Source organism: Heterocephalus glaber, unplaced genomic scaffold (assembly GCF_053883595.1).
Source record: "Heterocephalus glaber isolate CG9 unplaced genomic scaffold, H.glaber_assembly_v1.0 deba00001687, whole genome shotgun sequence".
Classification (NCBI taxonomy): Eukaryota; Metazoa; Chordata; class Mammalia; order Rodentia; family Bathyergidae; genus Heterocephalus; species Heterocephalus glaber.
Window position 1 is genome coordinate 2,476,947 of NW_028258412.1, and position 16,407 is coordinate 2,493,353.

The 16,407-nt window shown below is 39.7% G+C and overlaps 1 protein-coding gene across 4 annotated transcripts in view; it reads left to right on the forward strand.

Annotated features, from left to right (window-relative positions):
• Positions 1 to 16,407, forward strand: part of Myo18b (myosin XVIIIB) — a 280,964-nt gene that overhangs the window by 99,128 nt on the left and 165,429 nt on the right. For all 4 annotated transcript variants that reach the window (XR_015446186.1, XM_087198064.1, XM_087198065.1 and 1 more), the window contains exon 22: positions 14,987 to 15,052. Coding sequence is in view for 3 of the 4 variants with exons in the window: in XM_087198064.1 (XP_087054190.1) it covers positions 14,987 to 15,052 (66 nt within the window). In the remaining variant the exon portion in view is untranslated. The remainder of the gene's footprint in view (positions 1 to 14,986; positions 15,053 to 16,407) is intronic.

Consider the following 16,407-nt stretch of genomic DNA (forward strand, 5'->3'; position numbering starts at 1 on the left):
ACAAGTTTGACAGCTAGAAAAGGTCAATATTGTCATCAGACGCTAGACGGCAGCAGAGGAAATTCATTGGCAGGGTATAAAATGGGCTTGGTGAAGTGTCCTTCATGCCTAACGTGTGGTGTCTTTTTATGCCACGACTGCTTCCCAGTGAAATACTCTCATTTTCTGGGCACTTGCTGGATATTTTGTATTCCTGAAACAAATATCATGTATTTTGTCACACCTTTTACCACATATGTGCACATGTGTAGCAGAAAAGTACTGTGTATAATGTGAAAGGTTAGAAGCAACTTGAGACAACTCGAACCAAGGACCTGTTTCTTGATGAATGGGACACAGTACTGAGGCAAAACGCACCAGAACAAGCAATTTCCGTACTGAGTGATGGCCTTCCAAAGGCTTTTCAGCAGAGGTATAGAATCAAAGACTTTGGCTGGCTTAAGGAAAATCATAAAGGAAGTGAAATCCTTTTGGCCCATTCTATAATGCTCTTTAGGAAGCAGTGTCTATGCTGACCTCTAGCTGCTCAGGATGTTCCTGTCTCTTTTAGCACCTAGAAACGTTCTCAGGCTTCTCAAATGGGAAGCCTTTCCTCTCTATTGTGGGTTCCATTCCTCTTTCCCACTACCCCATCTGGTTAAGATTATGCTTTAACCAACAGTGAAGTCCACTCAGAGCAACTACCGTGGTGGAATTACAGGCAAGTCAGTGAAGGAGCTCTTTCAGCTCCCTTTGGCTGCCTCCCAGACTCTGCTGGAGCAGTAGTTGCCAAGTCCCTGATTGATGTGGTGCAAAAAAACCCTTGGGCCCACCCTCTTCCCCTCAGAGTGTCTACAGTGTTGATTGATTTTAGCCAACATCTCTTTCCCTGGGGACTTGATCTGAAGAACATAATTAAGAGCTTTCAATTCATCTTCTCAAAGGCAGCCACTGTCTCTCTTTCTCAAACTCTGGTGGATGCTCCCAGTTTCTTCTGAATTCATCCCAATAGTCCTCTGTTGAAAAGAGGTCCTTAGGAGGCCAGGCCTAGAGAGGGAGCTGTCCACTTTCCAGGTGCTGAATGTAGAATGTATATAGCACTTTTCTTGCTCACTGTGCTATGCCCTTCTAGTTTGGATGTACTGTTTTAATCACTGTATATATTATATAGTCAGTATTAGCCAGCCTAGTGTGTGTGTGTGTGTGTGTGTGTGTGTGTGTGTGTGTGTGTATAGTTTCTACTTTGTTCCAGGCCTTCTTTTACCGTCCAAAGCATATAGAGTTAAATAACAGATTATCTCCATCTTTAGGGAAAGATTAATTCACTGTGTGAGTGAGAGGTTCAATAGTCAAGTACATGGTTTAGATCAGAAGAACTGTGTTCAAATTGTGTCTTTGCCCCTATCTCTTTGTGTGAACATGGACAAATGTGATAGCCATAGCAGAGTGTCTAGCACGTAGTAAGTTTTCAACAGATAAGCAATATGAATCTGGGTTTCATGGGGGTAAGATGCTGTACTGATGGGAGCCAGTGGTTCACAAGGAGAACATCCTATTCCACAGACTTGTGAATCTCAACTCACTTCCCAGCTAAGGCTCATCACTCTTCCTAGGGTCTTTCACTGCCTGTCCAGCATATACAGCCTAATGTAAGATGTCAGCCCATATGCTATTGAGTGCCTCCTTCTTGGATATTATAGAGAAATCTCTTGCATAATTCTAGAACACAATTTTTATATATAATTGTTCTATCAATTGAAAAGAGTCAGGTATTAAAGCCTCCAACTGACGGTATTCAATTGTCTATTCTTTAATTATATTCATGTTTGCTTTACATGTTTAGGGCTTTCTGTTTAGGTACACACATTATTTATAATTGCTATATCTTCCTGGTGGATTGATACCTTTATTACTTCAGAATGTCCCTCTTTGTTTCCAGTGATGACTTTTGTTTTAAATTCAATTTTGTTTACTGTTAATACAGCTGCCCCAGCTCTCTTATGTTTACTGTTTACATAGTATATCTTGTTTCATTTCTTCCCTTTGTAAAGTCTGTTTTTGAATATAAGCTCTATCTCTTGTAAACAGTATAGAGTTGTCATTTTTTCAAATCCAGGCTGTCAGTCTCAGCCATTTTATTAGCATGTTCAATCCATTTATATGTAATGTGATTTAAAAAATATTATTTTATTGGTACATTTTAGGTATACAATATAATGACATTCATCATTGGAAATTTGCACCTTTACATAGTCTCTCTTGGTTCTTATTTTTCACCCTTGCCCAGCCCTCCCTTCAACCCCTCCAGTCCTCCCTATTTGCAAAGATTTTGTTCCTATTTTTCCATTTTCTCATATTAATCCCATTCCCTTCTATCCTTTCCCCTAGCCCTCCCACTTCCTTCCCCTTTGCCCCTTTTTTTCCTATTTCACATTACCTATTATACATTTTAGTCCTTATTTACACTTTCAGCTTCTCACACCAGAGAAACTATTTGGTATTTACACATGTATGTACTATTTATTTCACTTTAGAGCATCACCTCAATGTGCATCCACTTAGCTATAAATGTCTCTAATTTCTCATTTTTTATGGCTGAGTAGTACTCCATTTTATTAAAAAAAACCACATTTTCTTGATCCAGTCTCCAGTTGATGGGCATTTGGGCTGTTTCCAAGTTTTAGCTATTACAAACTGTGCTGCTATGAACATGGGTGCACATATATCACTGTGGTATGATTCTTTTAATTCTTTGGGGAAGATCCCCAACAGTAGAATAGCAGGGTCAAATGGGACTTCCAGTCCTAGTTCTTTGAGGTATCTCCATACTGATTTCCACAATGGTTGCACCAGTCTACACTCCCACCAGCACTGGAGCAGGGTTCCTCTTTCCCCACAGCCCTGCCAGCATTTGTTATTGGTTGATTTCATGATAGCAGCCATTCTTTCTGGAGTGAAGTGGAATCTCAGCATTGTTTTCATTTGCATCTCTCGAATGACCAGTGATGTTGAACATTTTTTCATGTATTTATTTGCTATTTCTACTTCTTTGTCTGAGAAATGTCTGTTCATTTTAGATGCCCATTTTCAGATTGGGTCTTTAAATTTTGGAGGTCTGATCTTTTTAAGTTCTTTATAGATTCGAGATAGTAGATCTTTGTCTGAGGAAGAGCAGGTGAAGATTTTTTCCCACGTCATGGGTTGTCTCTTCACACTGCTGGTGGTTTCTCTTGCTGTGCAGAAGCCTTTTAATAAGAAGAGATCCCACTTGTTGATTGTTTGTGCTAGTTCATGGGCAACTGAGGTTTTGTTCATAAAATCTTTTCCTACACCGATGTCTTCAAGGGTTCTACCTAAGCTCTGTTCCAATTGGTTCAGAGTTTCTATTTTAATATTTAGATCTTTAATCCATTTTGATTTTAGTTTAGTGCATGGTGAGAGATACAGGTCTAGTTTTAATCTTTGGCAAGTTGAAGCCCAATTTTTCCAGCACCATTTATTAAAGAGGCTATCTTTCCTCCAGTGAGGGTGTTTGGCTCCTTTATTGAAGATGAGATGACTGAGTGTGTCTGGAGTTGTTTCTGCATCTTCTAATCCGTTCCACTGGTCCTCAGGTCTGTTTCTTTGTCAGTACTGTGCTGTTTTTATCACAGTAGCTTTGTAGTATAGCTTCAAGTTGGGGGTTGTGATACCCCCTGCCATGTCTCTGTTACCTAGAATTGCTTTTGCTATCCTAGGTCTCTTCTTGTTCCAAATGAATTTTTGGATTGTTTTCTCAAGGTCTGTGAAGTATGCTGCTGGGATTTTGATTGAGATTGCATTGAATCTGTATTGCAGTTTTGGAAATATGGCCATTTTCACTATGTTGATTCTTCCTACCCAAGAGCAAGGGATATCTTTCCATTTTCTGATATCATCTTCAATCTCTTTTCAGAGTGCTATAGTTTTCAGAGAAGAGGACTTTGATTTCTTTTGTTAGGTTGATTCCTTGGTATTTCAGGTTTTTGGATGCTATTGTGAAAGGAATTGTTTGCCCTATTTCTCTCTCAGCAAGACTGTTGTTTGTGTAGAGGAAAGCTATTGATTTTTGTGTGTTGACTTTGTATCCCGCTACTCTGCTGAATTTGGTTATTAGGTCTAGAAGACTTTTGGTGACATTCTTGGAGTCTTCTATATAGAGTATCATGTCTGCAAATAATGACAATTTGACTTCTTCATTTCCTATCTTTATTCCTTTTATTTCTTTCTCTTGTCTAATTACCATGGCTGATGTTTCCAAAACTATATTGAACAAGAGTGGTGATAGTGGACATCCTTGTCTTGTTCCTGATTTGAGTGTGAAGGATTTCAGTTTTTGACCATTTAGTATGATATTGGCTGTTGGTTTTTCATAGAGAGCTTTATCAGATTGAGGTAGAGACTGTTCATTCCAATTCTTTGTAGGATTTCTATCATAAATGCATGTTGGATTTTGTGAAATACTTTTTCTATATCTGTTGAGATGGTCATATGGTTTTTGTCATTGGCTCTATTGATATAGTGTATTACACTCATTGGTTTGCATATGTTGAACCGTCCCTGCATCCCTGGGATGAATCCCACTTGATCAGGGTGTATGATCTTCTTGGAGGTCTTCTGGATTCTATTTCCCAGTATCTTATTAAGGATTTTTGCATCTATGTTCATTAGTGAGATTGGCCTATAGTTCTCTTTTTCAGTTGGGTCTTTCTCTGCTTTGGGGATCAAGGTGATGCTTGCTTCCAGGAATGAATTTGGGAATATTGCTTCCCTTTCAATTTCATTGAAGAGTTTAAATAGTAGTGGCAGTAGCTCCTCTCTAAATGTCTTTCAGCAGTGAAAACATCAGGACCCAGGCTTTTCTTAGTTGATAAGTTTTTAATTACATTTTCAATTTCATTGTTTGATAATGGGTCATTTAGCATTTTTAGGTCTTCTTCATTCAACTTTGGTAATTCATACACATCTAGGAATCTGTCCATTTCTTCTGTGTTTCCCATCTTATTGGCGTATAGGTTCTCAAAGTAGGTATTGATGATCCTCTGGATTTCTGCTGGGTCTGTTGTAATTTCATCCTTTTCATTCCTAATTGCATGGATTTGGGCCTTTTCTTTCCTTTTTCTGATGAGGTTGGCTAAGGGTTTTTCAATTTTGTTTGTTCTTTCGAAGCGCCAACTCTTGGCTTCATTGATTTTTTTGGTATCATTCTCTTAGTCTCTATTGCATTGATTTCTGCTCTGATCTTTATAATTTCCTCCCTTGTATGAGCTTTCTGTTTTTCCTGCTCTTCTTTTTCTAGAAGGCTGAGGTTCAGCATCAGGTTGTTTAATTGGGCTTGCTCTGTTTTCCTAATATGTGTATTCACACTATGAATATCCCTCATAAGACTGCTTTCATTGTGTCCCATAGATTCCGATATGTTGTATTGTCATTGTCATTTAACTGAAGGAACTGTCTGATTTCTTCTTTAATTTCCTCTGTGACCCATTGGCTATTCAGAAGTGTGTTGTTCAATTTCCACTTGTTTATGAAATTTTTTGAGTTTCTTTTGCTATGGATCTCCAATTTCATCGCACTATGGTCTGATAATATACAGGGGATAACTTCAATTCCTTTGCACTTAAACATGTTCTATGAGTGAGTATGTGGTCTATTTTGGAGAACGACCTATGTGCAGCTGAAAAGAATGTGTATTCTGATTTTGTGGGGTTGAACATTGTGCAACATCTGTTAAGTTCATTTGTTCAAGAGTTCGATTGAGTTCTAGTATTTCATTACTTATTTTTTGTCCAGTTGATCTATCTATTTGTGACAGTGGGGTGTTGAGGTCCCCTACTACAATTGTATTAGTGCATATATGACTTTTCATATCCGTTAGTATTTGTTTTATATAGTTGGGTGCACTAGTGTTTGGTGCATATATATTTATGATTGTCATCTCTTCCTCCTGGATTGTTCCCTTTACAAAGTTGTAGTGTCCTTGTTTGTCTCTCTTAATCAGTGTTGGTTTGAAATCCACTTGATCTGCAAAGAGGATAGCTACTCCTGCTTTTTTTCAGGTTCCTGTCACATGTAGTATTGTTTTCCACCTTTAACTTTCAGTGTATGAGTTTCTTTAAGAATTAAGTGTGGTTTTTATGTGCAGCATATTGTTGGATCTTGCTTCTTGACCCATTTTGCCAGTCTATTTCTTTTGATTTGTGAATTGAGACCATTAACATTGATGGTTATAACTGCTATGTATTGACTTATCATTGTCATGACTTTTTCTTTTTGTTGGATTCTCCCCCTTTCCACTTAATTTCTTGTTGTGCCCGATGGATTCATTCTGCTGGGCTTCCCGGGGTTTTGATACTCATTGTCTTTTCCTAGGATATTGTCTAAAATTTTTTTGGTGTGCTGGATTGGTATTCAAGGAGTTCCTAAGGTGCTCTTTGTCATGAAAGTATCTTATTTCTCCATCCATTTTGAAAGATAGTTTTTCAGGGTACATCACTCTGGTTTGGAGGCTTTTTTCCTTTAGGGCTTGCAATATGTCACTCCAAGCTCTTCTGTCCTTGAGGGTTTGCATTGAGAAGTCTGCTGTGATTCTGATGGGCTTTCCTTTGTATTTGATTTGTTTCTTTTCTCTAACTGCTTGTAGAAATATTTTCTTTTGTTGGGTTTCTGGAATCTTAAGAATTATATGTTTATGTGTAGATTTTTTTGATCAAGGCTATTTGGAGTTCTATATGCCTCACTTATCTGTATGTCAAGTTCATTTCCCCTGCTTGGGAAGTTTCCTACCATCACTTCTGTGAACAGTTTTTTTATGTCATCAGCACTCTCTCCTGTTTCTTCATTGACTCCAGTCAGTCTTATGTTATTCTTCTTTGCATTGTCTAGCATCTGCTGGATTGATTTTTCGTGGTCCCTTACAATTTTGAAGCAATTTTTCTTTTCCTGGTCATTAATTGCAATCTTATCTTCTATATCTGAAATTCTGTCCTCACATTGGCTCATTCTGCCATGTAGACTTTCAGTGGAGCGTTTAATCTCCTGGAAATCTGTTTGTATCTGTTTTATGGATTCCCTTTGTTTCCTATGTTGGAATTCCATCATGTTCCTCATCTCCTCTATTTTTTTTAATCTGTGTCCTCTCTAGATTTATTAATCCTGTCTTTCACTATGTGCACAATCTCTGCTGTCACCTGAGAAATTATTTCTGATTTCATTTTTTCCAGATCTTCTTTCGTTGCCAGTTCAGGGAGTCCAGGTGGTTGAATATCAGAGTGTTCCATCGTATTTCCCTTTGGGGTTGCTTTAGGTGATCTGGACGTCTGGTTTTGAAACTTTTTTTACATGCTTTCTCATTTTGATGGGGGCGGGGCGGTGCTATTGGCACCCACTGGCTCATCTTCTCTTGGCTGGCAGTGGTGGAACGTTGGCCCGGAAGCCCCTTCCTCTGGGATTGGATTGGTGGAACAGCAGCCCAGAAGCCCCTACCTCTGGGCTGGGAGTGGTGGAATGGCAGCCCAGAAGCCCCTTCCTCTGGGTTGGGAGCAGTGGAATGGCGGTCCAGAAGCCCCTACCTCTGGGCTGAGAGTGGTGGAATGGCCTATCTAATGTGATTATACCCATCATTTTGCTGTTTGATTTCTATGTGCTACATCTCTTTTTTATCCTTCTCCTCCTTCAATTCCTTATTTTGTGTAAAGTAGACATTTTTCTGGTGGACCACTTGAATGCCTTCTATTGTGGTTGTCCTAAGGCAGTGATGGCAAGCCTTTTAGAGACCAAGTGCCCAAACTGTAACCCCAGACCCATTTATTTATTACAAAGTGCCAACATTTCATTTAAATTTGAATATTGAGGTTTTAGTTTAGAAAAATCAACGCATACATTAACATCTTTTGTCTTAAAAAACCCACAGTAACAGAGCTTTCAATGAACAAACAGCTTTCTATTGAAAGGTAAAAGTTTGCATTTGGCCTGCTTTTGCACAATTAATGTGACCTTTGCTGTTGTAGGCATGCTGATAATTTGTCAAACCTTAGCTGAGGTAACTTGGCTCACATGCTGACAGAGAGGGCTCTGCATGCCCACTTCAGCACATATGCCATAGGTTCACCACCAGTCTTCTAGGGTTTACAATATGTATCATAATTTATAACAGTCTACTTCAGATTAATACTAACTTGGTTCTGGCAGGATACAAAATCTTTGTTCTAGTATAGCTCCATTTCCTCCTGCCATCTTGTTGCCATTATTATAATATACATCATATGTATGTGAATTTATGTGTGTATATATATATGTATATCCCAACAATACAATACAGCTTTATAGTTTTATTTAATCTTCTGTCTTTTAAAGTGAAGGAAGAGAAGAGAAAATATATTCATATATATTTTGTATTTCTTAATATTCATATTTCCTGGTGATATTTAATTCTCTAAGGATTAGAATTATCTCTGCTACCATTTATTTCATCCTTTACTGTAAGTAGGAAGACAGATCTGCTAGCAAGAAGTTCTCTTCATCTTTGTTGGGAAGCCTTTATTTCATCTTCATTTTTGAAGGATGGTTTTGTCAGATACAGAATTCTTGATTGATAGGATGTTTTGCCCCTTTCAGCACTTTTTTTTAATTTACTTTTTTTCCATTAAGTTTATTGGCACATTTTAGGTATACAGTACAGTTACATTCATCATTGGGATCTTGTACCTTTACGTGATGTATCTTGGTTCTTATTTTTTCCCATTCCCCTGCCCTCCCTTCACCCCCTCCACCCTTCCCTATTTACAAAAACTTTGTTTCCATTTTTTTCTTTTCTCATATTTTTTCTTTTCCCTTCTTTCCTTTCCCCTACCCCTCTCACTTACCCTACTCCTTTAGACCTTTTCTTCCTATTTCACAATATCAATTATACATTTTGATCCTTATTTACACTTTTAGTTTTTCATACCAGAGAAACTATTTGCTATTTACACATGTATCCTATTAATTTCACTTAAGAGTATGGAACTTTTAATATGTATTCCCACTGCATCCTGGACTTCAGTGTTGATAAGTTTAGCCATTAATTGTTTTGATGTTTCCCTTTACAGAGTGAGCTATTTTCTTTTGTTGCTTTCAAGATTTTTACTTTGTTCTTGGGTTCAATATTTTGACTATGGTGTACATAGGGTGTATCTCTTTGTATTTACCCTATTTGGAATTCATTGACCTTCTGTGATGAATATATTAATCTTTGGGGATGATTCAAATTTGGGAAGTTTTTAGCTGCCACCTCTCATGTTGTTTTCTATCCTTTTCTTTGTTTCCTTCTGAGACTCCTCCTATGCAAATATTGGTAACCTTGACATTGCCATAGATGTCTCTGAGGCTCTGTTCACTTTTCTTTATTCTTATTTATCTCTGTTCTTCAAATTGGGCAGTTTCTATTGATCTGTCTTCAAATTCACAAATGCATCTGCCATGTTAGATCTCCTATTAAGTTCCTTCAATGAATTTATCATTTCAGTTATTTTACTCTTCAGTGAAGATTTCTATTTGTTTTTTAAAAATAATTTGTCTTTTAAAAATATTTTATAAGTCATTATTATACTCGTGTGTGTGTGTGTGCGTGTGTGTGTGTGTGTGTGTGTATTTGCTGAGGATTGACCCAGGGTCTTGTGCATGCTGGATACATACTGTACCACTAAGCTACACCTCCAGCCTAATCTGTTCTTTAACTCATTAAAAGCATCATACCCTTTAGTTCTCTGAATATATTTACAATAACTGCTTTGAAATTTTTGCCTGCTAAGTCTAAATTCTGACCCCATAGACATGATTTCTATTGACTTCTTCCACTTTCTTCCATGTATAGGTCCTAATTTCTAGATTTCTTTGGCATGTCCTGTAGTTGAAAACTGAGCATCCTAGATAAAATATCTAGCAATTCTGGATTTTGATATTTTCTTAACCATTTAGGAACTTGTCTTGACCTGAATTCTGGACTCTTTCTTTCCTTTGGTGTGGAGCCACTGACATTTCTGACCAGTTTTAAAAATTCTTTTCATTCTAAAGCCTGGATCTCTAGTGATGGCCCCTGTGTGCACATATCTTGGTGGTCAGCAGGGGTGGTTATGAGACTCCTAGAATCTGTGCAGTGTTTACATTTCTGTTGATGAATCTCTGTATGGATTCAGGGCTCTGCCTTTTGCTTTTCTATCTCTTCTGCCTATACATATGACCTTCTGTTCAAAGAGGGATGTTCAAAGACAGCTAGGGCCCTCGCCAATCTCTTTTATTCTTGTGTTTAGTCTAAGCCAGAAATACATAGGAACTTTGTATTGGAGTGTTTATTGGAGTCAGACGTAGAAGAGTGCAAGAGATCTATCAATGTGCTAGGGATCTGAAAAATCCAGCCGAGGACCTAGATCCCTTAGCAATATCCCACATGAGTCCAGCCAAAGACCTAGAGCCCATGACAGTGTCCCATGCAAGGTGGCATCAGGAGGCCAAGGAATCCATGATGGAAGACTGAAGGATCTTGGACTGAAGAAAGTCCAAGGGCTGGTGCTGGAGGCTAGAGAGTCTGTGCTGGCAGGTGAAAGGCCAGTGCTGGAAACCAAAGAATCCATGCAGAGAACCAGGAGACAATGCCCAAGGCAAAGGCAAAGACCAGAGCTCCCAGCCGAAGTGTCTGTGCCAAAGGCCAGCAGGCGATGCTCAAAGTGGGGGAGAGGCCCAGAGCTCCTCCCAAGAGAACAACAGCCATCCTTGGCAAAGACCAGAGTTTAGCTGAAGAGAACAGCTGAAGCTTCTCCAAGAGAAGTCAGCATACAATCCTCCCCTCCTGTTTTCCTTTTATACCGTTTCCCAGAACCATGCTAACTCAGCCCAGCTGGGCATTCCCACCCAAGGTGACCATCAATTAATCAATCACCACAAACTTGCTATGTCTGTACCATTTCCTATAACTCTTTGTTAAATTCCTGGCTTGTGTGTGGTCTGTCGTTTGCCTTAGTCAAGACAACTGCTTTAGTCTTAGCAATGCCATTGACCTTCCCATTTGTTTGCTGCCAAGATCGTGACTGTTTCCAACTAACCCCAGGTAAGGGCTGGTTCCATACCTTGCATTGTACAAGTGAGCTCCTTCTGGCAGCAAAGCTGCTAACTTTCAGTTTGCTTCACGATGGTGGGAATTCTGCAGGGACAGACCTGGGGTGGGAGATAGGGAAGAGGAGGGGAGAGCCCCAGTCATGATTGCCGCCAACTCTCACTGTTCCTATCTGAGGTTCAGTAGTCTGTCTTGAATAAATGCTTCCCAATTTTTTAAGTTCCTTTGTTTGATTTCCAGAGTTTTGAACTTGATCCTTGGGGAATTTTATCCATTTTTATCATCTCTGGGTAAAGGAGAGAGGATTTGTTAAGTTCCTTGTTTCACCATTCTGGAAATCTTACTCTTACATGCTGCTTTATGACCTCATTCAATCCTCACTACATCCCTTGTGGCACAGGTATGATTCCCACATTTCTAGAAAAAGCAACTGAGAACCAGAGAGGAGGGGTGATTGCTCAGAGTCACACAGCTTGTGGATATTGGAACTGGGCTGGATGTCAGTGTTGGAGGGTAAAGGGCAAGCTCACAAATCTTTGGATAACCTGCCATCACACATCCTAGACACATGGACTTTTGCCAAGTCATTTCTTTGCATTGAGCCTCAGTTTCTTTTTCTGTAAAATTGAAATGAAATAGTACCTATTGCAGAGACTTGAAAACAAAAACGAGTTATTATGTGTAAGTCCTTCGAGCAGTGCTCAGACCTAGAAAAAGAATTGCAGGCTGTTTTCTTGGAGCAAAATGGCAAATATCTTACTCTTCAAAGTGGTGTTCTGTGTTGAGCAATAAACTTCCATTACCTGGACAGTTTGGATCCATGGAAGTGCCAATTCTGTAAAGGGCAGGACAAAGGAGACATTTCTTATTATAACTCCCTATTCGTGCCATGTCTTTTTCTACCAACTAGCTGCTGAACAATGATTGCATTGTGTTGAACAAAATGAAATAATTGATATTTGGCCCAAACAAAGAGCAATTTCATGTCACTCACTCTAATAATATTATTAATCAGGATAACAAAACAGCAATTAAGCACAAAGTCGTTTACAAAGTACTTTTCATATATTCTTAATTAATCTTCCCAAGTGCTGTATGGTCCAGGCAGAGGGATTATCACCACGCTGCAGAGACGCATGAGGGTCAGATATATAACATCACGTTTACATTTACCTATTCCATCCTTTGTACCAGAGCTTGCTTGTCTGTAAGATGAGGTCAACAGAAAAGAATACAGTATCTTCATTAGGGCGGGTATTCTTGGCTGCACAGACATTTTAAGTGTTCTATGAAAACAAGGAGATGGAGAAGAATCCTCAGTTATTATGATGGGTGACCACGTTCTTTGGCAGTGTTTGGGGTATATCCAAGAAAAAGAAGCCTTCTGTGTTCTGCAGGATCTCTACCAAGTTTTGTCTAATACAGGTGACAATGGGCGTGGAATAGCTTCTAACATTTATTGAGTGCTTGTTCTATATAAAGCCCTCTGCAGCACAGCCTTAGAATCTACTAAGACAAATGCCATCATTTCTTCCTTTTTCCAGAGAGGACCCTGAGGCTCAAGTAAAGTACTTGCTTGAAGACAGTTTATGGGTGGTAAAACCAAGATCTGAAGCCAGGCAAATTCAACTCCAGGTTTTGATACTTTTTCTCCAAACATCTATCCTAGAGTTTATATCCAAGATAGACTTAAAAAAATTTCACTGGCCATAGATTACACTTTTTTCCATCCATCCTATTTCCGGCCAATTTTTATTATTTTTTTTGTGCAGAAAGAAAAGATATTATATTCTGGATATATTGGTTTTATGCATTTCTACCACCTACAACTCCCTTGAAACATTTTTTGCTAAAGTGTAGTAGGTGAAACCACTGAAATTTTGGAGGAGTGTCATAGAATATTCTTTCAAGAGGTCAGAAGATAAAACTGCCTTCCTGATTGCAGTCCAGGAGTAGACTTTTAATAAGCAACGTTTTGGGGGATGTCTTAGGAAGTGTTCTGTGATGCTGTTGACCCATGGAATCGAATCTCATCCGCTCAATGACTCCAGTCTCATCCCATTTTTTTTGCTTCTTGAGTGTTGCAATTATGTTTTTGACAGTGTATGCTGAAAACAGACTTTCTGATTTTCAGTGAGTGAAAGACCGATGAGGGGTGACATGAGGGGGAAGTGGGAGGGGAGTTGGCAGCCACAAAGGAACCAGGCATGACCTGCATTTATCTGAGGGTACACATCTCTGGAGAGGTTGTTTGACAACCTTAGTGATTATTTGACAAGAGGAAGATTCCATAGAAATGGCCGATGATTTGGTCAGTGCTGCATCCAGAAATCTGAGTGTATTTGTTGCTCCTGCATGGGGCTGCCTCTCTCTAACCCCTCACTTTTGCATTCTCTAATTTGTTTGCACATTCATTCATTGTAATAATTATTGAGCTCCTACTGTATAAGAGCGCTGTAGTGCAGCAGAGGAAACAAGTGATGAATAAACACGCACTCCCTTGTCATAGTCTCAGTCAGACAGACATAGTTAATTGAAATGCCATTTATCGAGTAACTATTTGTAAGTGAGGCAGGAGCTGGTAAGTACAATGTAAGAAGTACAGCGGGCTGGTTGGCTGTCCCAAGGGGATTTGGTGACATAGTAGGGGAACTTCTTAGTGCCCTTGGGTGCTGCAGAGTCATCCTAGTTGTGCAAAGCAGTTCAGGGAGCAGATGCTGCAATGGGACAGGCAGATCTTGATTCAAATCTGGCTCTGTCCTTTGTGCAAACTTTTAATCTTAGAGAACTACTTTCATTTAGGGTTTTAAATTTTTTGCATGTGCATTAAAATATACATAAAATTTACCATCTTAGCCATCTTTAAGTGTACAGTTCAGTGGCATCAAGCACTTTTGAAATATGGTACAATCATTAATACCACTCCTCTCCATAACTCTTCCTCTTGTAAAACTGAAACTCTGTGCCTTTTAAACGTTAACTCCTTATCTCCCACCTCCAACCTCAACCCCTGGCCATCTCTCTTCTACTTTCTGTTCTATGGATTTGCCTATTCTAGGCAACTTATATAAGTGGAATCACACAGTATTTGTCTTTTTGTGACTGGCTTATTTCACTTAGCATAATGCTCTGAAGGGTCATCCCTGTGGTAGCATGGGTCAGAATTTCCTTCCTTTTTTAGGCTGAATATTTCATTATATGAATGGACCACATTTTCTTTATCCATTCACCCCTCAGTGGATGCCTTTGTGTTGTTTCTACCTTTTGGCTGTTGTGAATAATGCTGCTGTGAACATTGATATACAGGTACTTCTTTGAGTCCCTGGTTCTATTTCTTTTGGGTACATATACAGAAAGGTGATTGCTAGATTCTATGTTTAATTTTTTAAGGAACTTCCACACAGTTTTCCATAGCAGCCACACTATTCATTTTGCTTTGTTTGTACCTTTTGTTTTATCCTCTGTAAAATGGACTTGGGGGTAGGACAACCCAACAGAGGCTGTGGTTTTATTTTTTATTTTGTTTATGTGATACTGGACATCGAACTCAGAGTCTCTGTATGGATCTACATATCCAGTCCTTTTATATATTTTTTATCTAGAGACAGGGTCTTGCTAAGTTGCTAAATTACCTAGGCTGGCCTCAAACTTACCATCCTCCTACCTCAGCCCCACAGAGTGTACTGCCATGCTCAGCCTAAGGTTGTTTAGAGAATGAAAAGAATTGGTTTTTCAGTCCTAGCTCCTCTTCTGTACATGCCTACATGATTTTGGGCTGTTAGGCAAACTCATAGACATGTGGAGTCATCATCTCTCTCCCAGCTGGCCTGACGGTTCCTTTTAGATTCTCCTACTTTGTGTCTATCTTCTCCTCTAAGTTTGTATTTCTGTTTGCCCTAGGCTGTGGAGGAGCTTCTTGAGACCCTGGATCTGGAAAAGAAAGTGGTGGCCATGGGGCACAGCCAAGTAAGTAGTGTCTTTCTGACCACATTGTCTGTCAGGTCGGGGAACCAGGTGAGACCCAGTTCTCACCCTCTCTCAATAACCCATTATCTCCTTTATCCAAATTAAAAACAGGGAGAATAATTTTCCTCCCTGCCTGTCTTACAAGTTGTGAAGATAAAATGTCATAGTGTGGGAGCAAACAGAATTGGGAAGTAGCACTGGTTAATGGTTACACACCAGGGACACTCAGGGAAAATTAATGTGCCGGTACCAAAATGGCCTTTTGTGCCTTAGGAAGAACTGCTGTAAACCTGAAAAGAGGCACTAGGCCCTCTTCTGCACACTGAGCCTTTTCCTTCTACGTTGCAAGTGGCTGTAACACACTATAGTTCCAGGTGATTAGTAGCAGTACATGAGCGGAAAGAAGGGGCAGGAGAATGGGCCCATGATTATTTGAGTGGAGAGGTAGTTTTTTTCCAAACTGCTGCTGAACCAAAAGCTCTTCCAAATATGCATACATGTTTAGAGAAAATTTAATACTTTCCCAGTATGTTTGTATATCACACACTTTCAGGAAGGGAAGCATGGTATTTAGCGATTCTCAAACAATTTGACATGGAACACTCAACCTTCGTTTTTGTGGAGTACTCATCACTATCTTCTGATGCTGCTGTTCCATAGGCTGTAGTTCGGAAAGTGAGACGTGGAGATTTCAAACTCAAGAACCAGGAAGTGAACAGGGGAAAAGCAATAAAGTTTAGAAATACAAACTGGAGAGGGAACAAACTAAAGGAAAGATAGTTCTATCCATCTCCCCACCTAGTTTCCATTGACTGACTGCACAACAAACCATGGTTGATAGACTCCTGCCTCCAGATCCTATGTGAGGAGCTAGGGTAGGGCCCTCCTCTCCAGAAGCCTGACCTGCTGGTATTATTGGCCATGTGTCCTTCTTAGAGTCAGCCCCTTCACTTTCCCTGGAGGTCATTCCCACTGCCCAGTGGCCCTCAACTCATCTGAACACACCAGCATCTCCCTTCTGGCTGCTGGGTTCTGCTAAGGCATGTGGTCCAGGCTGTTAGTCTACTGCAGTCTCAACCTGATTGCTCCTGCTGGGAGTTGCTTGTCTGGGCCTTTGCAGATGTTTCTAGCAGAGAGAATAAACCTGTCCATTTCTGCGCTACCTCCACAAGCCAGGTGCAGTGCAGGTGATTTCTCATTTTGTTCCTCTTTGTTCCTTGCAGTGTGCTGTGAGATAACAAGGACATTTTTGCTTTCCCCAGGAAGAGGCTGTGCCTTTGGGAAGTAAGCCTCTTTCCAAGGACTTCTAGGGACCCAAGAGCACAGACTCTGTGCAAATTTGTATTGGTCCAAAT